Raw genomic sequence first — 25000 nt, forward strand, 5'->3', positions numbered from 1 at the left:
TTTTCCACTGATTTTGACCATTTCACCTTCAAAACATTCCTTTTAGTTGGGACAACAAATGCTCTTTATTTTTTTATATACCGGTTTTCCCAAAATTCCAGGAATTCTGAAATACCAATTAAAATTTAAACTGTTACTATGTCAACATTTTTTAACCGTTTCAAAAAAATCCAAAACCAACTCATTCATATCATCTAGGACAGGGGTGCTCATTACGTCGATCGCGATCTACCGGTCGATCGCGGAGGGTGTGTCAGTCGATCACCAGCCAGGCATTAAAAAAAATAGTCCTAAAAATGAGCGATAATAAATCTTCACTATGACGTCACTTTCGTCACTTGATTGACATTCACGGCACCCGAGGGTCTTCTGAGATGACGCTGGCTGCTGCCAGCTCATTAAAATTACCGACTGGAAGGCGAGAAACACTTTATTTCAACAGACTCTGGCACCGTACCTGTCGTCAAAACTCCAAAGACCGACTGCACAGTTGCACAATAAAAGCTCTGCTTCATCCTGCCTGCGCTACCAAAATAAGAGTCTCAGAAAGCTGGCGTGCACAAGCTAGCAAGCTGCGGAGTTTGCCGACAATGTATTTCTTGTAAAGTGTATACAAAGGAGTACGGAAGCTGGACAAATAAGATGCCAAAAGCCAACCACTTTCATGTGGTATTGGACAGAAAGGAGGACTTTTTTCTCCTCTATTCGAAAATGCGGACGTTATCATCACTACTGTCTGATTCCTATCAATGCAAGTCATCACAATCAGGTAATACACCAACTTGTATTCTTGTCTTCATGAAAGAAAGGAATCTATATGTGTTAAACATGCTTGTATTATCTTTAACCACCTTTAACTTGTTAACAATATTAACTATATGTGTTAAACATGCTTGTATTATCTTTAACCACCTTTAACTTGTTAACAATATTAACTATATGTGTTAAACATGCTTGTATTATTTTTAACCACCTTTAACTTGTTAACAATATTAACTATATGTGTTAAACATGCTTGTTTTATCTTTAACCACCTTTAAGTTGTTAACAATATTAACTATTTGTGTTAAACATGCTTGTATTATTTTTAACCACCTTTAACTTGTTAACAATATTAACTATATGTGTTAAACATGCTTGCATTATCTTTAAACACCTTTAACTTGTTAACAATATTAACTATATGTATTAAACATACTTGTATTATCATTAAACACCTTTAATGTATTAACAATTTTAACTATATGTGTTAAACATGCTTGCATTATCATTAAGCACCTTTAACTTGTTAACAAAAACATATATTTCATTAATAAGTAAATATAAATGATATATATGAATGAGGTAGATCCCCACGACTTGATCAATTGAAAAGTAGCTCGCCTGAAGAAAAAGTGTGAGCACCCCTGATCTAGGACAACTGTTTTCAAAAAAATCCAGTTTCCCCCCAAATTTCCAGGAAATTCCCATTCAAATGAATGGACGTATTTATAGTTCTACAATGCCCAGAATTCTCAAAAGTTGGCGCCATATTTTACCTGATTCTGACCTTTCAACCATCCACCCACACTACTCTTCATCAATTTCCCCAAATTGCCCATTTTCCTGGAATTTTTCTCCCCATTGACAATGAATTGTAAATATACAATCTACTTCATATCCCACAATTCTCATCCGATTTGAACCATTCCAACGTCCACACACTCCACTCACCCTGGACATTCAAGCCAGCATGTTTCCCCAATTACCTGGAATAACCAGGAATTCCCCGCCATTGAAAATGAATGGGCAATATAAAAACATCTCCATATCCCACATTTCTCATCCGATTTGAACCGTTCCATCAACCTCACACTCATCTCAATTTGGACAATAAAACAACCAATTTCAAAACATTTCCAGGAATTCCCAATTTTCCAAAGCTTTTTTTTTACCTCTTCCTGAAAAGTTTCCGCAGTCCACATTTTTAACCGTTTTTGACCATTTCACCTTCAAAACATTCCTTTTAGTTGGGACAAAAAATGTTCCTTTTTTTTTTAAATTTCCGGTTTTCCAGAAATTCCAGGAATCCTAAAAATACAAATTAAAATTCAAACTGTTACTATGTCAACATTTCAAAAACGTTTCAAAAAATTCCAACACCAACTCATTCATATCATCTAGGTTGTTTTCAAAAAAAAATCCAGTTTCCCCCAAAATTTCCAGGAAATTTCCATTCAAATGAATGGACGTATTCATAGTTCTACGATGCCCAGAATTCTCAAAAGTTGGCGCCATCTTTTACCTAATTCCAACCTTTCAACCATCCACCCACACTACTCTTCATCAATTTCCCCAAATTCCCCATTTTCCTGGAATTTTTCTCCCCATTGACAATGAAAGGTAAATATACAATCTACTACATATCCCACATTTCTCATCCAATTTGAACCGTCCCACTGACCACACACTCCACTCACCCTGGATATTCAAGCCAGCATGTTTCCCCAATTACCTGGAATAACCAGGAATTCCCCGCCATTGAAAATGAATGGGCAATATAAAAACATCTCCATATCTTCTCATCGGATTTGAACCGTTCCATCAACCTCACACTCATCTCAAGTTGGACAATCAAACAACCAATTTCAAAACATTTCCAGGAATTCCCAATTTTCCAAAGCTTTTTTTTTTACCTCTTCCTGAAAAGTTTCCGCAGTCCACATTTTTAACCGTTTTTGACCATTTCACCTTCAAAACATTCCTTTTAGTTGGGACAAAAAATGTTCCTTATTTTTTTTAATTTCCGGTTTTCCAGAAATTCCAGGAATCCTAAAAATACCAATTAAAATTCAAACTGTTACTACGTCAACATTTCAAAAACGTTTCAAAAAATTCCAACACCAACTCATTAATATCATCTAGGACAACTGTTGTTTTCAAAAAAAAATCCAGTTTCCCCCAAAATTTCCAGGAAATTTCCATTCAAATGAATGGACGTATTCATAGTTCTATGATGCCCAGAATTCTCAAAAGTTGGCGCCATCTTTTACCTGATTCCGACCTTTCAACCATCCACCCACACTACTCTTCATCAAATTCCCCAAATTCCCCATTTTCCTGGAATTTTTCTCCACATTGACAATGAAAGGTAAATATACAATCTACTACATATTCCACAATTCTCATCCAATTTGAACCGTCCCACTGACCACACACTCCACTCACCCTGGATATTCAAGCCAGCATGTTTCCCTAATTACCAGGAATAACCAGGAATTCCCCGCCATTGAAAATGAATGGGCAATATAAAAACATCTCCATATCCCACATTTCTCATCCGATTTGAACCGTTCCATCAACCTCACACTCATCTCAACTTGGACAATCAAACAACCAATTTCAAAACATTTCCAGGAAATCCCAATTTTCCAAAGCTTTTTTTTTTTACATCTTCCTGAAAAGTTTCCGCAGTCCGCATTTTTAACCGTTTTTGACCATTTCACCTTCAAAACATTCCTCTTAGTTGGGACAAAAAATGTTCCTTATTTTTTTTAATTTCCGATTTTCCAGAAATTCCAGGAAATCTAAAAATACCAATTAAAATTCAAACTGTTACTCTGTCAACATTTCAAAAACGTTTCAAAAAATTCCAACACCAACTCATTCATATCATCTAGGACAACTGTTGTATTACCTATGTTTTCAAAAAAAAATCCAGTTCCCCCCAAAATTTCCAGGAAATTTCCATTCAAATGAATGGACGTATTCATAGTTCTATGATGCCCGGAATTCTCAAAAGTTGGCGCCATCTTTTACCTGATTCCACCCACACTACTCTTCATCAATTTCCCCAAATTCCCCATTTTCCTGGAATTTTTCTCCCCATTGACAATGAAAGGTAAATATACAATCTACTACATATCCCACAATTCTCATCCAATTTGAACCGTCCCACTGACCATACACTCCACTCACCCTGGATATTCAAGCCAGCATGTTTCCCTAATTACCAGGAATAACCAGGAATTCCCCGCCATTGAAAATGAATGGGCAATATACAAACATCTCTGTATCCCACATTTCTCATCCGATTTGAACCGTTCCACCGACCTCACACTCTCAACTTGGACAATCAAACAACCAAGTTCAAAACATTTCCAGGAATCCCCAATTTTCCAAAGCTTTTTTTTTACCTCTTCCTGAAAAGTTTCCGCAGTCCGCATTTTTAACCGTTTTTGACCATTTCACCTTCAAAACATTCCTCTTAGTTGGGACAAAAAATGTTGCTTATTTTTTTTAATTTCCGATTTTCCAGAAATTCCAGGAAATCTAAAAATACCAATTAAAATTCAAACTGTTACTTCGTCAACATTTCAAAAACGTTTCAAAAAATTCCAACACCAACTCATTCATATCATCTAGGACAACTGTTGTATTACCTATGTTTTCAAAAAAAAATCCAGTTTCCCCCAAAATTTCCAGGAAATTTCCATTCAAATGAATGGACGTATTCATAGTTCTATGATGCCCGGAATTCTCAAAAGTTGGCGCCATCTTTTACCTGATTCCGACCTTTCAACCATCCACCCACACTACTCTTCATCAATTTCCCCAAATTCCCCATTTTCCTGGAATTTTTCTCCCCATTGACAATGAAAGGTAAATATACAATCTACTACATATCCCACATTTCTCATCCAATTTGAACCGTCCCACTGACCACACACTCCACTCACCCTGGATATTCAAGCCAGCATGTTTCCCTAATTACCAGGAATTCCCCGCCATTGAAAATGAATGGGCAATATAAAAACATCTCCATATCCCACATTTCTCATCCGATTTGAACCGTTCCATCAACCTCACACTCATCTCAACTTGGACAATCAAGCAACCAATTTCAAAACATTTCCAGGAAATCCCAATTTTCCAAAGCTTTTTTTTTTTACCTCTTCCTGAAAAGTTTCCGCAGTCCGCATTTTTAACCGTTTTTGACCATTTCACCTTCAAAACATTCCTCTTAGTTGGGACAAAAAATGTTCCTTATTTTTTTTAATTTCCGATTTTCCAGAAATTCCAGGAAATCTAAAAATACCAATTAAAATTCAAACTGTTACTCTGTCAACATTTCAAAAACGTTTCAAAAAATTCCAACACCAACTCATTCATATCATCTAGGACAACTGTTGTATTACCTATGTTTTCAAAAAAAAATCCAGTTCCCCCCAAAATTTCCAGGAAATTTCCATTCAAATGAACGGACGTATTCATAGTTCTATGATGCCCGGAATTCTCAAAAGTTGGCGCCATCTTTTACCTGATTCCGCCTTTTCAACCATCCACCCACACTACTCTTCATCAATTTCCCCAAATTCCCCATTTTCCTGGAATTTTTCTCCCCATTGACAATGAAAGGTAAATATACAATCTACTACATATCCCACAATTCTCATCCAATTTGAACCGTCCTACTGACCACACACTCCACTCACCCTGGATATTCAAGCCAGCATGTTTCCCTAATTACCAGGAATAACCAGGAATTCCCCGCCATTGAAAATGAATGGGCAATATACAAACATCTCCGTATCCCACATTTCTCATCCAATTTGAACCGTTCCACCGACCTCACACTCATCTCAACTTGGACAATCAAACAACCAAGTTCAAAACATTTCCAGGAATTCCCAATTTTCCAAAGCTTTTTTTTTACCTCTTCCTGAAAAGTTTCCGCAGTCCACATTTTTAACAGTTTTTGACCATTTCCCCTTCAAAACATTCCTCTTAGTTGGTACAACACAATTTCCTTATTTTTTTTACATTTCCGGTTTTCCTGAAATTCCAGGAATTCTAAAAATACCAATTAAAATTCAAACTGTTACTACGTTAACATTTTTCAACCATTTCAAATAATTCCAACACCAACTCATTCATATCATCTAGGACAACTGTTTTCAAAAAAATCCAGATTCCCCCCAAATTTCCAGGAAATTCCCATTCAAATGAATGGACGTATTCATAGTTCTACAAAGCCTATAATTCTCCAAATTTGGCGCCATCTTTGACCTGATTCCGACCTTTCAACCATCCACCCACACTACCTTTCATCAATTTCCCCAAATTCCTGGAATTTTTCTTCCCATTGACAATGAATGGTAAATGTACAATCTACTACATATCCCACAATTCTCATCCGATTTGAACCGTTCCACCATCCACACCTTCCACGCACCCTGGACATTCAAGCATTTCAGTTCCACTCACGCGTACCTGAATTGCAAATTCTCGCTGAATACTTAGGCCTACTACGCTACTGTATTTTCATTGATGGTCATTACAAGTGTTTTCTGAGGTGGTACTTGGTAAAAAAAAAAAAAGTTAGAGAAGTGCCTACATCAAATCCATGCAAGAAGTTCCCTGGGATGTGACGACGTATCAAAGGGACGGTTTCAAGCGCCAAGCGCAGCCGAAGGTGATCCCATCTTGGCGGGCAAAGAGAAGCATAATTAAAAGGTTAAGTGCTGGTCATTTCTGCCGAGAACACCCACGGAGCGTTTAACTGTGGCCGGCGTCTCTCATTTGCAGAAAATGTCAATAGGAAAATGTCAGCGAATAGGTCAAGCACAATTGGATCCGGACTTTAGGCAGGAAAGCCGCGCCTTTCCACCAAAGCCCAGGCGGCGCCCGTGCTGGGCCCGAGGTGGCACACATTAGCGCGTTAAAAGCGGCGCCTCGGGTCATCAAAGGAAAAGCATCAGACGCTTCTTACTTTCAACATATTGTGTGAAAACACTTCCAGTTGGCAAGGTCAAGCTAAGGAAGTCGCACTGTGGCCAAAATATTACAAACATCAGTTTCTTCCCTCCTTTTGGCAGAATAAGAACCCTCTAGAAGACTAACTTAAGCCTTTGTTCCGCTGGAATTGCTAAACACACCACGAGCTCGCCCGGTTTCCTTATCTACGCACTCTCACACACATTTATGTTCAAATTAGATTGAGTTTAATTGTGTCAGGAAGTGGAGGGGATTGGAAGTTAACTTTCAGTTTCGATCGCCGCCAAATCGTAACATATTGTTTTTATTAAGAAAAATATTCTAAATATGAATTTGATTGCAGGCATTTTTAACAGAGTAAATATTAGGGCCGGGAATGCTCGGGCACCTAACGATTCAATCTGATTCTGATTCCTTGGGTGACGATTCCAATAAGAGTCCATTCTTCATTTAAACCGATTCTTTATTTGGTTTAATAATTATTTAATAATAATTATTAGGTAAGTTAAGTTGCAAGGAGATGGCCTAAAATAGACTTTTTATAAATGTATTCTTGTAAAAAAAATATATATATATAATAATAATAATATTAATTTCAGTTTTTAGGTTTTTTTAAATCGATTTTTCAAAATGAAGAAAGCCGATTCTGATGTGGATTTATTTTTTTGTGCACCGCTGGTAAATATTTTTTTTTTTTTATGATTCAAACTATCATAAAACCTGGAAAAATTGCATTTGTTGTCCATCGGGCTTCCTCAAATTTGAGTTAATGTATAAAAGATAGTAATGCTGCAACCATTAGTCGACTAATTTGATTAAGAAAAAGCTTTGATTTATATTATGTTGATTGGATTAATCGTTTAAGGAGTGTAACTAAAAACAATTTGACCGCACGAGGTACCCGGAATTTGAAATACACGGACACGGATTCAATTGAGCGCACATGAGAGCGGTGGCGTGTGTGTGAAAGAAAATATTTATGAAATGTGATTTGTGTGAATGTTGTCTGTCTCTCTGGTGGCCCTGTGGTGAGGTACCACAGGGCCACCAGGTACCCCGCCTTCCGCCCAAATGCAGCTGAGATAGGCTCCAGCACTACCCGCGACCCCGAAGGGAATAAGCGGTAGAAAATGGATGGATGGATGGATGTTTTTATTTGTGATTTGTATTTGATGATGTGCATTTTTTAAATTATAAAAATTATATATATAAAATATTTGGCTTATTTCAACTATTTTCCCTAAAGTGCAAAATTGTGTTTTATCCAATTACTCGATCAATCGAACAAATTAATTGACTGATTATTCGGATTAAATAATCAACAGCTGCGGTCCTCGGAGATCATGGATGGATTTCAATGTTTTTATTTATTTATTTAAAAATGTATTAAACAATTTTTTTATATATGTTTTTTTTATTTATCTGATTTCAATGTTTTCATTTATTTATTTAAAAATGCATTCAACTATTTCTTTAAATGTTTTTATTTAAGTGATTTTAATGTTTTAATTTATTTATTTAAAAAAATATTAAACTGTTTTTTATTTATGTGATTTCTATGTTGATGATGTGCATTTATTTCTATTTTTAATTATAAAAATTATATATATAAAATATTTGACTTATTTCAACTATTTTCCCTAAAGTGCAAAATTGTGTTTTATCCAATTACTCGATCAATCGAACAAATTAATTGACTGATTATTCGGATTAAATAATCAACAGCTGCGGTCCTCGGAGATCATGGATGGATTTCAATGTTTTTATTTATTTATTTAAAAATGTATTAAACAATTTTTTTATATATGTTTTTTTTATTTATCTGATTTCAATGTTTTCATTTATTTATTTAAAAATGCATTCAACTATTTCTTTAAATGTTTTTATTTAAGTGATTTTAATGTTTTAATTTATTTATTTAAAAAAATATTAAACTGTTTTTTATTTATGTGATTTCTATGTTGATGATGTGCATTTATTTCTATTTTTAATTATAAAAATTATATATATAAAATATTTGACTTATTTAAACTATTTTCCCTAAAGTGTGAAATTGTGTTTTTTCTCAATACTCGATCAATCGAACAAATGAATTGATTGATTATTCGGATTAAATAATCAATAGCTGCAGTCCTATGAGATCATGGATGGATTTTAATGTTTTTATTTATTTATTTAAAAATGTATTAAACTTTTTTTTATTTTTTTTTATTTATTCATCTGATTTCAATGTTTTCATTTATTTATTTAAAAATGCATTCAACAATTTTTTTTAACATGTTTTTATTTATGTGACTTTAGTGTTTTTAATTATTTATTTAAAAAAATAATTAAACATTTTTTTATTCATGTGATATCTATGTTGATGATGTGCATTTATTTAAAAAAAATTTTTTTTTATTATATATATAAAATATTTGTTTATTTCAACTATTTTCCCTAAAGTGCAAAATTGTGTTTTATCAAATTACTCGATCAATCGAACAAATTAATTGATTGATTATTCGGATTAAATAATCGATAGCTGCGGTCCTATGAGATCATGGATGGATTTCAATGTTTTTATTTATTTATTTAAAAATGCATTCAGCAATTTTTTAAATATATTTTTATTTATGTGATTTTAATGTTTTTATGTATTTATTTAAAAAAAATATTAAACATTTTTTTTATTTGTGATATCTATGTTGATGATGTGCATTTATTAAAAAAAAAAATTATGTATATAAAATATTTGTTTATCTCAACTATTTTCCCCAAAGTGCAAAATTGTGTTTTATCAAATTACTCAATCAATCGAACAAACTAATTGATTGATTATTCGGATTAAATAATCTAGCTGCGGCCCGATAAGATCATTGATGGATTTCAATGTTTTTATTTATTTATTTAAAAATGTATTAAACTATTTTTCATTTATTTATGTGATTTTAATGTTTTCATTTATTTATTTAAAAAAAATTTAAACTATTTTTAAAAATTGTTTTTATTTGTGATTTTAATGTTTTTGTATTTATTTATTTAAAACAAATATTAAACTATTTTTCAAAATTGTTTGTATTTGTGATTTTAATGTTTGTATTTATTTATTTAAAAAAAAATTAAACTATTTTTAAAAATTGTTTTTATTTGTGATTTTAATGTTTTTGTATTTATTTATTTAAAAAAATATTAAAGTATTTTTAAAAATGGTTTTTATTTATATGATTTCTATGTTGATGATGTGCATTTATTTAAAACAAAAATTATAAAAATTATATATATAAAATATTTGTTTATTTCAACTTTTTTCCCTAAATTGCGAAATTGTGTTTTATCCAATTACTCGATCAATCGAACAAATTAATTGATTGATTATTCGGATTAAATAATCGATAGCTGCGGTCCTATGAGATCATAAGCATCTCATTTTTGCATTAAAACAAAAACATATATATCAGGGTTTCCCCGACATGTAATATATTGCTGCACCCCACCACGGCAAAATAAAAGCCGGCACACCCTAGAAATTATATCTAAAAAAATAAAATAATTTAACTAATATATTGCATGAATGGATGCATTTATGGATTTTTTGGCATAATCATTTTAACTAAATAAACTACAGTAAAATATAACAACATGAGGTCACAATAGAAACTGTAGACCAGAGAATCACTTTGTTAAATATCCAAACACAGTGTTACTGTTCAAACCGTGGCCAAAAATATTGAATATACTTGTTGAATGAAACCGTTTTTAAGGAATACCTAGGCCTGCTACGCTACTGTAATTCAATGGCTGCCTTTATGGCGGTGCTTGGAGAGCCGAGTGGTACTTGGTGGTGGGGGGGGCTTGTCGGGGCGTACCGTCGACACAGGAAGGCGCCGCCCTGGTGGTGCCGGCCACTTGTCCCGGGAAACAGGAGCACTTGACGGTCTGCGAGCGCTCCTCGATCTTGTTCCGGTTGCAGCAGCGGTGCAGCGCCACCACCTCGCAGGTGCCCGTGGGAACGTGCTGCGGCGCTGGGGAAGAGAAGAAGAAGAAGACAAAGTGAACAATCAGCGTGCTAAATTATTACTCGTGGCCTCGGATTGATTCCCGTCTCTTGGTTTATTACGGCCCGCCGCTCTTATCTGGCTGGGCGTTAATACTCACTAAAGGAGACGCCGCATCTCCTGGAAACCACTCTTCTTCTACGAGGACTGATTTTCTAACGTCCTCCAGAAGGAAATTGCTGCTTTAATCCCCGAGCCTCAAACACCGCCGCTGAACATATTCCAAGAATACATAAAAGTGTTTTTTAATAAGTCGACACGTACTCAATCTACCGCATGAGCCTTGCCAGACACGTGATTATTGCATTTTACAAGAACGTCTGGCAAGGTGCGCTGAATGTTGGAGGATGCCTCAAGAGCCCCACTGGACTTTTAGCTCGTTGCCTAGCACGGCAGGACTTAGCTCTTTGGTTTGTGGTCACTGGTTTGAGACCCGTTCCGGACTAAGCAGGTGGCCGCTCTTACTTTGAAGGTTCGTGAGAAGGAGAATAGCCACTTGGTCGTTACCGTGGTTACCTATTTGGGTGGCAGGTGATGTTGGTGGACCAGCCAGGACACCTTTTAAAATAAAAAAAACCAAACTTGTATTTACAAACTTTTGCTTACAACTCACTATGTTGTTTATTGCACGTGTCATATATATATATATATATATATATGTATATATATACACATATATATATATATGTATATATGACACGTGCAATAAACAACATAGTGAGTTGTAAGCAAAAGTTTGTAAATACATGTTTTTATTTTTTATTTATATATATATCAGTGACGTGCAGTCACTAGAGGCAGGTGAGGCCCCGCCTCACCTGCCATCATGGAAAGAAAAAAAATGTAATTTTTTTTTTATTTTTTTATTAAATTGTTATATGTATCCAGTGATTATACTATAAAGTTATTTTCCATTTAACTTCACCCGTTTTAGATTATTTTTATTCAAAATTGCTGAATTTTCACATTTGCCGTTCAAATACTGAGAAGAGACGGTGCGGTGATCAGCAGCCAGTTGAGGCACGTCACTCGGTGCCTCAACATGGATTGTGGACTCGGCTAACTGCTGGCCTGCTGTGCAGTGAGACCGTATTGCTATATGAATTATATTATACATTTCCATAGTTTAGTTAGCTGAGGTATATAATGTACAATGTATTTTGTCAACAACTGTATGTGTGTAAAGTATTTCTTGTGCTGAGCGATCATAAAACGGCTGCAAAAGACGCACTGGCTGAGGCTCCAGTAATCCCGCCTCCTGCACCCCCGCCGTAGAATGCACGGCAACCCCTGACGGGAGTGTTATATCAACTAAAGCCCACACTTAAACTTTCCACGTGCAAGATTGAATCTATTTAAAAAAGTTGTTTCATAAGAAGCCAAAAAGTGCAAAAACAATAATGTTGGTGTTGGAGGAGTTGTGAATGACTGCAGGGACACAACATTAGGTACACCTGCAGACTGCAGGTGTACCTAATTCACAACTCCTCCAACACGAACATTATTGTTTTTGCACTTTTTGGCTTCTTATAAAATAACTGTTGTAACCTATTTTCATGGGCTTTCCTCTTTGTGATGTTAAGTTCCTGTTATGCGCTGTTATACAGTATACGCCTTGAGCTCTTATTTTGAAGGCGCTAAGAGCGGAAGTGACGACACGTTGGAGTGGAGCGGAAGTTTTTGAAAGAAGGTAAATAAAGTGGTCCTCGTGTAAACTGGAGCCTCCGTGTTTGTTATTTTGTAGTTTCATACAGTATAGGCGACATTTATAAACCCTCGGTTACACTTTTTTAAATAGATTCAATCTTGCACGTGGAAAGTTGAAGTGAGGGCTTTAGTTGTGGACTTCATTTCTAAGTAAAGGTAAGACCATAATAACGTTTTTTTTATTAAATGTGCTTTTTGTGTGCTACAGTTTGTATGTGTAAAGTTAAAGTTAAGTTAAAGTAGCAATGATTGTCACACACACACTAGGTGTAATGAAATTTGTCCTCTGCATTTGACCCATCCCCTTGATCACCCCCTGGGAGGTGAGGGGAGCAGTGGGCAGCAGCAGCGCCGCGCCCGGGAATAATTTTTGGTGATTTAACCCCCAATTCCAAGCCTTGATGCTGAGTGCCAAGCAGGGAAGAATGCTGGTATGAGCTTTTAAACATAACCCGTTAACTGCTGCCAATCAAATGGTGAATAAGATACTCTTTAGGGTTCATATGTTTGTAAATCTGACTGTGATGAAGTCAGTGCCTCACCAGCCATCAACCTCACCGCATGTCACTGATGTATATGTATATATATATATATATATATATATATATATATATATATATATATATATATATATATATATATATATATATATATATATATATATACACACATATACACATATACATACTGTATATGTGTATATATATATACACACACATATACATATATATATATCCCGGGATGTTCTAATTTTTCACCGATTGAACGCTCCCCAAGGAGGCGTCTTGACCGACCTTTTTGAACAAAAACCGAGGCACACAAAAACCGCCTTTCTTCTCATAAATAAATAACCAAGAATTACAATAAGCTTTGCTCGGAAAGCGTGAAACTTGTCTTGGCGTTGTGTTTGAAAGTGCAGCTATTAGCATAATGATGTTAGCATGCTGACATCAGCACATGGCAGCGCACAAGTCCCACACTTTCCACGGCGGGAACAAGTCCTCGGCATACCAATGTTCCACCTGGGCGCTCTTATTCTGAAGTCTGAATAAAACATCCCTCAGCTGTTGCATTGCCGGAATGGAAATGTGGCGGCGTGAGTCATTTTTGACGCCCGCCGCTTTCCCATGTGATCACGCCCCCAAGACACACCTTCAAGCCCACACCCGTTCTCATCCTATTTGGAGGTGTTTTGTGGCGTAGAGAATGTTGTCTGAGTGAAGGGAGATGGCTTTCATTGAGAAGTGCAGCAGCTTTTTGACTCAGCGTGGGGCTGGAAATAGCGGGCGGGGTCCCGGGAGAGGACGGAGGAGAGTGCAAATGATGCATACTTGATATCGTCGCTGGTGCTGATAAGAATGATAATGTCAGGCTTGCTTGGCGTCAGACAGCCACACTTCATAAGTGCACTTTTTCTACGCTAATAATCATTCATAGATGCACTTATCAGGGAGGGCAGATTATTTTCTACGCCAATAATCATTCATAGATGCACTTATCAGGGAGGGCAGATTATTTTCTACGCTAATAATCATTCATAGATGCACTTATCAGGGAGGTCAGATTATTTTGTAAGATAATAATCATTCATAGATGCACTTATCAGGGAGGGCAGATTAATTTGTACGCCAATAATCATTCATAGATGCACTTATCAGGGAGGGCAGATTATTTTGTACGCCAATAATCATTCATAAATGCACTTATCAGATTATTAGCAAATGTTAAGACGAGGCGATGCTGTTAAAGGTGCACAAAAAACTTGATTCCCGTCTGAATCACGATTCTTATTCATCCCCATTCTAAATCCATTCATCATTTTCAAAAAAATAAATACAACTTTTTTTTTTCCGTAAGAATTAATTGTTAAAAAAGACGTACTTAGGCCATCTCAATGGCTAATTTCTAACTTGTCACCCGTTTTGACAAAGTCTCATTATAATAACAAATAATACATTGCGAGAATCGGTTTGAATCGAGAATCAGTTTTTTTATTTTTTTATTTTTATTTTTTTGTTTATTGGGTTTCTGTACAAACAGACAATTGACGAACGCAAACACAAATACATCAAATGCTGCCCCCTCTAAGTAAACTACAATTTAAAAAAAACTACATATATATTTTGTATATTATATATATATATACATATATGTATATATATATATATATATATATATATATATATATATATATATATATGTATACCCGCGACCCCAAAGGGAATACGCGGTAGAAAATCAATCAATCAATCAATCAATCAATGTTTATTTATATAGCCCTAAATCACAAGTGTCTCAAAGGGCTGCACAAGCCACAACGACATCCTTGGTACAAAGCCCACACAAGGGCAAGGAAAAACTCACCCCAGTGGGACGTCGATGTGAATGACAATGAGAAACTGGAAAAATGGATGGATGGATGGATATATATATATATATATATATATATATATATATATATATATATATATATATATATATATATATATGTATATATATATATATATATATATATGTATATATATATATATATCATATATACATACACACATACACATTACATATATATATATACACACATACATATATACATACACATTATATATATATATATATATATATATATATATATATACATATACTGTATATATATATATATATATAATGTGTATGTATATATGTACAGTATGTGTGTGTGTGTGTGTGTGTGTGTGTGTGTGTGTGTATATATATATATATATATATATATATATATATATATATATATATATATATATATATATATATATATATATATATACATATATATATATATATGTCTTAATACGGTTATCCAAAAAATAGTGCTCGATGCCGTAGTAGAGCGCAATATATGTATGTGTGGGGGAAAAAAATCACAAGACTATTTAATCTCTACAGGCCTGTTTCATGAGGGGGGGTACCCTCAATCATCAGGAGATTTGAATGGGAGCATTCGCATACCATGGTTTATATAGGGCACAGAGTGGGTGGGTACAGGCTGGCGTAGGGGCGTGGTGATTGGCTCATGTGTTACCTAGGAGGTGTTTCCGTCTATGGCGGCATGCTGTTACAATTTCGCTGCGCTTGTTGAGGGATGACAGGTCTGGACGGTAAATAATAAACAGTTTCTCTTTCAAGCATAGGTTGCATCTTTTATTACCACTATTGTAAGGTGTGCTGGATGCAAGAATTTGCCATGTTATTGAATATTCAACATTATTGTCTTTGAGGTCCCAAATGTGTTTGCTGAGTTCTGTGGTATTTCGCAGGTTTTTGTTCCTGAAAGAAGCCTTGTGATTGTTCCATCTGGTTTTGAATTCTCCCTCGGTTAATCCTACATATGTGTCGGATGTGTTAATGTCCTTGCGTATTACCTTAGATTGGTAGACAACTGATGTTTGTAAGCACCCCCGTTGAGGGGGCAATCAGGTTTCTTTCGACAATTACATCCTTTGTTGGTTTTGGAGTCGCTCTGTCTGAGGGTCGACGGCTCATTTGCAATTGTTTTGTTGTGGTTTGAGATGATTTGTCGTATATTGTTCATGCAGCTGTAGCTCAATTTAATGTTGTTCTTGTTGAATACTTTTCTTAGGATGTTGTCTTTGGGAAAGTGTTTGTCAATCAGATTGAGGAATTTGTGTCCAATGTTCGTTGAGACGTTTTTGCTGTATGGGGGGTTGTACCAGATGATGTCGTTACGTTTTCTGTTCTTTTTTGGCTGGTTTCCTGGCTTGGGTTCATAGGTGAGGGTGAAATTGTATCCGCTTTCATCAAGGGCTTTTTGGTACGGGGGGGTTGCTTGGTCAAATTCAGCTTTGCTAGATGACAGCATCGATAGCCTTTTATTGATTCCGGTAGGTATTCTTTTCGTGGTGGTGGGTGGGTGGTTGCTGTCATGGTGCACGTATTGGAGTGTTGTGTTGGGTTTCGTGAATGGTTGGTAGCTGTTATTTCTCAGGTTGAAAGTGACGTCAAGGAAGTTGGCGGTTTGCTTGTTGGCTTCAATCGTGATCCGTAGGCCGTTCTCTTTGAAAATTTGGCATATGCGCTTCTTGGTATTCTCGCTGCTCCTTGGTGAGGCGCGACACACTGCCAGTCCGTCATCACGGTAAATACCAAGGTTCAGATTGAGGCTAGCGAGCTGGGAGAGGAGGAAACTCCCAACGAGTTCACACGTTCCGTCACTTTCAACCTGAGAAATAACAGCTACCAACCATTCACGAAACCCAACACAACACTCCAATACGTGCACCATGACAGCAACCACCCACCCACCACCACGAAAAGAATACCCACCGGAATCAATAAAAGGCTATCGATGCTGTCATCCAGCAAAGCTGAATTTGACCAAGCAACCCCCCCGTACCAAAAAGCCCTTGATGAAAGCGGATACAATTTCACCCTCACCTATGAACCCACGCCAGGAAACCAGCCAAAAAAGAACAGAAAACGAAACGACATCATCTGGTACAACCCCCCATACAGCAAAAACGTCTCAACTAACATTGGACACAAATTCCTCAATCTGATTGACAAACACTTTCCCAAAGACAACACCCTAAGAAAAGTATTCAACAAGAACAACATTAAATTGAGCTACAGCTGCATGAACAATATACGACAAATCATCTCAAACCACAACAAAACAATTGCAAATGAGCCGTCGGCCCCCGGACAGAGCGACTCCAAAACCAACAAAGGCTGTAACTGTCGAAAGAAACCTGATTGCCCTCTCAACGGGGGGTGCTTACAAACATCAGTTGTCTACCAATCTAAGGTAATACGCAAGGACATTAACACATCCGACACATATGTAGGATTAACCGAGGGAGAATTCAGAACCAGATGGAACAATCACAAGGCTTCTTTCAGGAACAAAAACCTGCGAAATACCACAGAACTCAGCAAACACATTTGGGACCTCAAAGACAATAATGTTGAATATTCAATAACATGGCAAATTCTTGCATCCAGCACACCTTACAATAGTGGTAATAAAAGATGCAACCTATGCTTGAAAGAGAAACTGTTTATTATTTACCGTCCAGACCTGTCATCCCTCAACAAGCGCAGCGAAATTGTAACAGCATGCCACCACAGACGGAAACACCTCCTAGGTAACACATGAGCCAATCACCACGCCCCTACGCCAGCCTGTACCCACCCACTCTGTGCCCTATATAAACCATGGTATGCGAATGCTCCCATTAAAATCTCCTGATGATTGAGGGTACCCCCCCTCATGAAACAGGCCTGTAGAGATGAAATAGTCTTGTGATTTTTTTCCCCACACATACATATATATATATATATATATATAATCTACAAAATATATATGTAGTTTTTTAAAATTGTAGTTTTTATTTTTTTTGTATATTTTTTTATATATATATATATATATTATTTATTTTTTTTAATTTTTTTTTTATGATTAATCTAAAAATCTATTTTTTGACATAAATAAATGTGTGTGTGTATATATAACATGGAGAGAGAGAGAGAGAGAGAGAGAGAGAGAGAGAGAGAGAGAGAGAGAGAGAGAGAGAGAGAGAGAGCAATACTGTATTTACCTGTCGAGACCTGCATGTTGACCAAGCTGCAGTTATTGTGAGAGCTAACACAGAGGAACTACTTTTAATAACGCAGCACCTTGCTCACACTGCTACAGCTACTAGCTAACTTGAACTATTAATGTTGCTGCTGCCTTCCTTTGAGTTGTGGAGAAGTTCATGCTTGTCCCTCACTAGTGTGGTAAGAAGGGTGTGCCAGCATGCGGGAAGTTGGTCAAGTTGATACGACATGGCTCCCAACAAACGGAACGCCGCATCAAGACTATCGCAACATCGCCAAAAAGCTTTTTTTATTTTTTTTATCAGCCCAAGGACAGCACAAGTGCTGAAAGATACAACCATCCCAGCGAGAGCAGACATTGTAAGTCAGTGTTGTATCTTCCTATTTGAAACGCTTAGCATTGGTGTCCCAGAATGCATAGCAACGGACGCTACCGTTGCTATGCATTCTGGGAAATCAACGCAACAAGTAAAGAAGTGTGGTTACAGTAGTTTCAGAATTTTCCAAAATTAAGTACAAAAATTCAAAATTAAAACATTTTTCAATAATAATCAGTTTTGTTTAAAAACCCAGCACGCACAAGACATTGATTGATACAACGTTGATTATGCGTACGTGCCCTTTAAAACGGACTCTGAAACAGCGTTGCAAAATAGTTGTATTTGTAAATTGTTGGTTGGGAAATGACCAAATGTCAATGTTAAATCAACGTCACAAACCAACATTGATTCAACGTCGTCAAAAAGCATGTTGCTTCAATGTTGTATTTGATTTTCAATGGCAGACAGGTCTGGACTACAGGCAGGCCAGTCTAGTACTCACACTCTTTTACTATGAAGCCACGCTGTTGTAACACCTGGCTTGGCATTATCTTGCTGAAATAAGCAGGGGCGTCCATGATAGCGTTGCATATGTTGCTCCAAAAGCTGTATGTACCTTTCAGCATTAATGGTGCCTTCACAGATGTGTAAGTTACCCATGTCTTGGGCACTAATACACCCCCATACCATCACACATGCTGCCTTTTACACTTTCACCCTAGAACAATCCATATGGTTCTTTTCCTCTTTGGTCCAGAGGACACAACGTCCACAGTTTCCAAAAAAAAAATGTTTTAAATGTGGACTCGTCAGACTACAGAACACTTTTCCACTTTGCATCAGTCCATCTTATCTTAGATGAGCTCTGGGCCCAGCGAAGCATTTCTGGGTGTTGTTGATAAATGGCTGTGGCTTTGCATAGTAGAGTTTTAACTTGCACTTACAGGTGTAGCGAGCAACTGTAGTTACTGACAGTGGTTTCCTGAAGTGTTCCTGAGCCCATGTGGTGATATCCTTTACACACTGATGTGGCTTTTTGACGCCTGAGGGATCCAAGGTCACGGGCATTCAATGTTGGTTTTCGCCCTTGCCGTGATTTCTCCAGATTCTCTGAACCTTTTGATGATATCACGGAGCGTAGATGGTGAAATCCCTAAATTCCTTGCAATAGCTGCTTGAGAAATGTTGTTCCTAAACAATTTGCTCAGGCATTTGTTGACAAAGTGGTGACCCTCGCCGCGTCCTTGTTTGTGAACGACTGAGCATTTCATGAAATCTACTTTTATACCCAATCATGGCACCCACCTGTTCCCAATTAGCCCGTTCACCTGTGGGATGTTCCAAATAAGAGTTTGATTCCTCAACTTTATCAGTCTTTTTTGCCACTTGTGCCAGCTTTTTTGAAACATGTCGCAGGCATCAAAATTCTATTCCATTCACACAACGTGACAACTTTACTGATTTTGGTGTTTGTAAATTAAATGTAGCTAATTAGTATGACCTCAATGGTTAGCCGCCTCTTATGAGCAGTTTTTTACTCTCTAGAAGGCACAGAAAAGGGAAAGAGGTGTGTTCTCGTCTCATAAGGACGGCGAATGGCGGTCCGTTAAGACATCAACGGCTCACGTCTCCCTGGCGGAGGTGATAGCGACACAGGCGACAAACTGTCGTCACCCCTTTTCCTTCTTCTGCCTTCTTTTATCTTTTGGCAACAAATTCATTCGCCGGCTTTTGGACGCGGCGTGAATGACAACAGGTCGACAGGCACGGGGGAAATTAGCGAGGGTTATCAGAGAGAAATATGGATGTAGCGATTAATGGCGGCGTCCCTGCCAGTCAAGCGGCGAGCGGCGTGAAGGAGGCACGCTCTCGCCTAATTGGCCGACAAAGGGAGAGAGGCGCGTATCCATCACGCTGGCAAATGGACGCCCCGTCCGCCAGGAGCCGCGCCGCCGCCACCGCCGCGCCACCAATTACCGGCGGCGTGATCAAACATGTGGCCCGGCCTCCGCACGCCGCGTCATAATTGATCTCGCTGGGTTTGCAGAGCTGCACAACACTTTTAATGAGGACGCCATCGACTGCCAACAATTAGCCCAAATTACTGAAAGGGAAACTTTGTCTTTTCATTTTGCTTTAAAAAGTCAACAACTCTCCCAGGAACCTTTGACCTCTGACCTTGTTTGGAGGCTGGAAAGTTGTCTGGCGTTTGACCACGTGGTGCTTCTTTTGTGTCGTTGTGACAAAGTTGTTTTTTTGACACTAAGTTTATCTAACTGCAGTTTTTTGGGTTGAAATTTGCTGACAATTTCATTGTAAAAAAGAAATTTAAAAAAATAAATGTGTAAAAAAAAAAATCAGTGTATAAAGGTTTTGTGTTAAAAAAATGTAGTGGACAAGAAATTCAGTGTAAAAAAAAAAATCAGTGTGTAAAAAGTCAGTGTAAAATAAAATTCAGTGAATACAACTTTACAGTCCAAAACAATCAGTGTATAAAAACTTAATGTAAAAAAATTCAGTGTAAATAAATCTGTGTAAAAAAAAAAAATCAGTGTTAAAAAAAATCAGTGTATGAAAACTTAGTGTAAAAAAATTTGGTGTAAATAAATCAGTGTATAAACATTCAGTGTAAAAAAAAATCAGTGTATAAAAATATTGTGTACAAAAAATCAGTGTATGAAAATTTAGTGTAAAAAAAATTCAGTGTTAATAAATCGGTGTACAAAAATTCAGTGTAAAAAAATCAGTGTGTAAAAATTCAGTGTAAAATAAAATTCGGTGAATACAACTTTACAGTTTAGTGTAAAAAAATTCAGTGTTAATAAATTGGTGTACAAAAAATCAGTGTATAAAAACTTAGTGTATAAAAATTCAGTGTAAATAAATCAGTGTAAAAAAAATTCAGTGTTAAAAAAAATCAGTGTATGAAAACTTAGTGTAAAAAAATATGTGTAAATAAACATTCAGTGTAAAAAAAAACTCAGTGTATAAACATTTTGTGTACAAAAAAATTCAGTGTAAAATAAATCAGTGTATAAACATTAAGTGTAAAAAAAATTCAGTGTATAAAAATGTTGTGTACAAAAAATTATGTGTTAAAAAAAATCAGTGTATAAAACTTTGGCTTCAGAAAAATTCAGTGTAAAAAAAATGAGTGTAAAAAAAATCAGTGTATGAAAATTTAGTGTAAAATAAAATTTGGTGAATACAACTTTACAGTTTAGTGTAAAAAGAAATCAGTGTTAATAAATCAGTGTACAAAAACTTAGTGTATAAAAATTCAGTGTAAATAAATCAGTGTAAAAAAAATTCAGTGTTAAAAAAAATCAGTGTATGAAAACTTAGTGTAAAAAAAGATGTGTAAATAAACATTCAGTGTAAAAAAAACTCAGTGTATAAACATTCTGTGTACAAAAAAATTCAGTGTTAAAAAAAAATCAGTGTGTAAAAATTTAGTGTCCAAAAAATAAAGTGTAAAAAAATGTAGTGTAAAAAAGTAGTGTAAAATAAATCAGTGTATAAACATTAAATGTAAAAAAAATTCAGTGTATAAAAATGTTGTGTACAAACAATTCAGTGTTAAAAAAATCAGTGTATAAAACTTTAGCTCCAGAAAAATTCAGTGTAAAAAAAAAATTAGTGTAAAAGAAATCAGTGTATGAAAATGTAGTGTAAAAAAATAGTGTAAATAAATCAGTGTACAAAAATTCAGTGTAAAAAAATCAGTGTGTAAAAATCCAGTGTAAAAAAAACATTCAGTGAATACAACTTTACAGTTAAAAAAAAATCTGTGTATAAAAACTTAGTGTAAAAAATTCAGTGTAAATAAATCCGTGTATAAACATTCAGTGTAAAAAAAATCTGTGTATAAAAATTTAGTGTACAAAAAAATTCAGTGTTAAAAAAAATCAGTGTATAAAAATTCAGTGTATAAAAATTTAGTGTAAAAAAATAAGTGTATGAAAATGTATTGTAAAAAAAAATTCAGTGTAAATATATCAGTCTACAAAAATTCAGTGTAAAAAAATCTGTGTGTTAAAATTCAGTGTAAAATAAAATTCAGTGAATACAACTTTACAGTAAAAAAAAATCAGTGTATGAAAATTTTGTGTAAAAAAGGTTCAGTGTAAATAAGTGTACAAATATTCAGTGTAAAGAAAATCAGTGTGTAAAAATGAAATTCAGTGAATAGAACTTTACAGTAAAAAAAAATCAGTGTATAAAAACTTAGTGTAAAAAATTCAGTGTAAATAAATCAGTGTGTAAGCATTCAGTGTAAAAAAAATCAGTGTATAAAAATGTTGTGTACAAAAAATTCAATGTTAAAAAAGATCAGTGTATAAAAATTCAGTGTATAAAAGTTCAGTGTATAAAAATTTTGTATCAAAAAAATTCAGTGTAAATAAATCAGTGTACAAAAATTCAGTGTAAAACAAAATCAGTGTATAAAAATTCAGTGTTAAAAAAATCAGTGTCAAAAAATTCAGTGTAAATAAATCAATGTATAAACATTCAGTGTAAAAAAAAATCAGTGTATAAAATATTCAGTGCTGAAAAATTAATACTCTATGGAGGTTAATGTGTGTCTTTATTACAAAAGCTTTTTTGACAAAGAATTTATGTAACTGCATTTTTTGCGTTTGAATTTTGAGAACTTAATTTTTTTACATCAAATTATGCTGACAATTTCATTGAGAAAAAAATCAGTGTAAAAAAAATCAGTGTATTAAATTGAATTCAGTGTAAAAAATTCAGTGTAAAATGAATAAATGTAAAGCAAATTCAATGCACAAAAATTTAGTGTAAAAAATGGTGTATATAAATCAGTGTATAAAAATGAAGTGTTCAAAAAATGAAGTGTAAAAAGATCATTGTACAAAAATTCAGTATAAAAAAATCAGTGTACAACAAGTCAGTGTATAAAAATTATGTGTAAAAAAAATTCAGTGTACAAAAATGTAGTTTGAAAAAATAAGTGTATGAAAATTTAGTGTACAACAAATTCAGTGTAAAACATATCACTGTACAAAATTATGTGTAAAATATGTGTAAAACAATTTTATGCTTAAAAATTCAGTGTCAAAAAAATATCTGCTTCAAAAAGCAAGACTATATGGAGGTTAATGTGTGTCTTTATTACAAAAGCTTTTTTTGACACTGAATTCATGGAACTGAATTGTTGGCGTTTTAATTTTGTGAAGTACATTTTATTACATCAAATTATGCTGACAATTTCATTGGAAAAAATATTCAGTGTGAAAAAATTCACTGAATGTAAAACAGTTCAGTGTATAAAAATTCAGTGAAAAAAAATAAATCAGTGTAAAAAAAATCAGTGTATAAAAAATCAGTGTTAAAACATTTAGTGTAAAAAAACTGCAGTGTAAAAAAATCATTGTACAAAAATCAGTGTAAAAAAATAGTGTTTAAAAATTCAGTGTATAAAAAGTTAGTGTAAAAAAATCAGTTTATAACAATTAATTGTAAAAAAAAATCAGTGTAAAAAAATTAAGTGTAAACAAATTAAATGCTGAAAAATTCAGTGACAAAAAATTATCTGCTTCAAAAATCAAGACTCTATGAGGATTAATTTGTGTCTTTATTATGAAAGATTTTTTTGACACAGAGTTTACGCAACTGAATTGTTTGCGTTTTAATTTTGTGAAATTAATTTGTTTACATCAAATTATGTTGACCATTTCGTTGGAAATAAAATTCAGTGTGAAAAAATTCTGTGTATTAAATTGAATGTAAAACAGTTCAGTGAATAAAATATCAGTATATAAAAATTCTGTTAAAAATTGTTGTGTAAAAAAAAATCAGTGTAAAAAAATCAGTGTACAAAAATTCAGTGTATAAGAATTTAGTGTCAAATAAATTCAGTGTATAACAAGTTAGTGTAAAAAAAAATCAGTGTATAAAAATTAATTGTAAAAAAAATCAGTGTAAAAAAATGAAGTGCAAAAAAATTAAATGCTGAAAAATTCAGTGACAAAAAATTCTCTGCTTCAAAAATCAAGACTCTACGGGGATTAATTTGTGTCTTTATAATGAAAGCTTTTTGTAACACTGAATTTATGCAACTGAATTTTTTGCGTTTTAATTTTGTGAAATTAGTTTTTATGCTGACAATTTCATTGGGAAAAATTCATTGTACAAAAAAATCAGTGCAAAAAATTCAAAAAATGTAAAACAAAATCTGTGCAAAAACAAATGCGCCCTATGGTCGTAAAAATACAGTATGGAAAATAACAGACTGTGAAAATCGGTTTGAATCGGGAATCGACTAGTTTTTATAAATTAAAACATGGTTGCTTGTCCCCATGTCACCGGTGTGTGTGAGTGACAGGAAGAAAACCTCCGACTCGTGCGCAGTACGACTCTCCAGCCACAGGCCAACTGTCTGAGTTGAGTGGGGGAGGGGCACAGGTGCAGGATGTACTCACCTGTGGCGCCCTCAGACATGTCGCAGAGGCTGATGGCGAGCACCATGGCGAGTAAAAAGCCTCTGCTGGCGTATCCCTCACTCATCCTGGCAAACACACATGAAGGTTGAGTTACTACTTAAGTCAAATAAACACCAAACAT

At 35.0% G+C, this 25000-nt stretch overlaps 1 protein-coding gene across 1 annotated transcript in view; it reads right to left on the minus strand.

Moving 5' to 3' along the window:
• Positions 1-25000, minus strand: part of LOC133621540 (chemokine-like protein TAFA-2) — a 142017-nt gene that overhangs the window by 27569 nt on the left and 89448 nt on the right. The window contains exons 2-3 of the mRNA XM_061983629.1: positions 24859-24944; positions 10605-10760 (exon numbers count right to left, since the gene is read on the minus strand). Coding sequence (XP_061839613.1) covers positions 10605-10760; positions 24859-24943 — 241 coding nt within the window. The 5' untranslated portion in view covers position 24944. The remainder of the gene's footprint in view (positions 1-10604; positions 10761-24858; positions 24945-25000) is intronic.

The sequence above is a fragment of the Nerophis lumbriciformis genome, linkage group LG25 (assembly GCF_033978685.3).
Source record: "Nerophis lumbriciformis linkage group LG25, RoL_Nlum_v2.1, whole genome shotgun sequence".
NCBI classification, from domain to species: Eukaryota; Metazoa; Chordata; class Actinopteri; order Syngnathiformes; family Syngnathidae; genus Nerophis; species Nerophis lumbriciformis.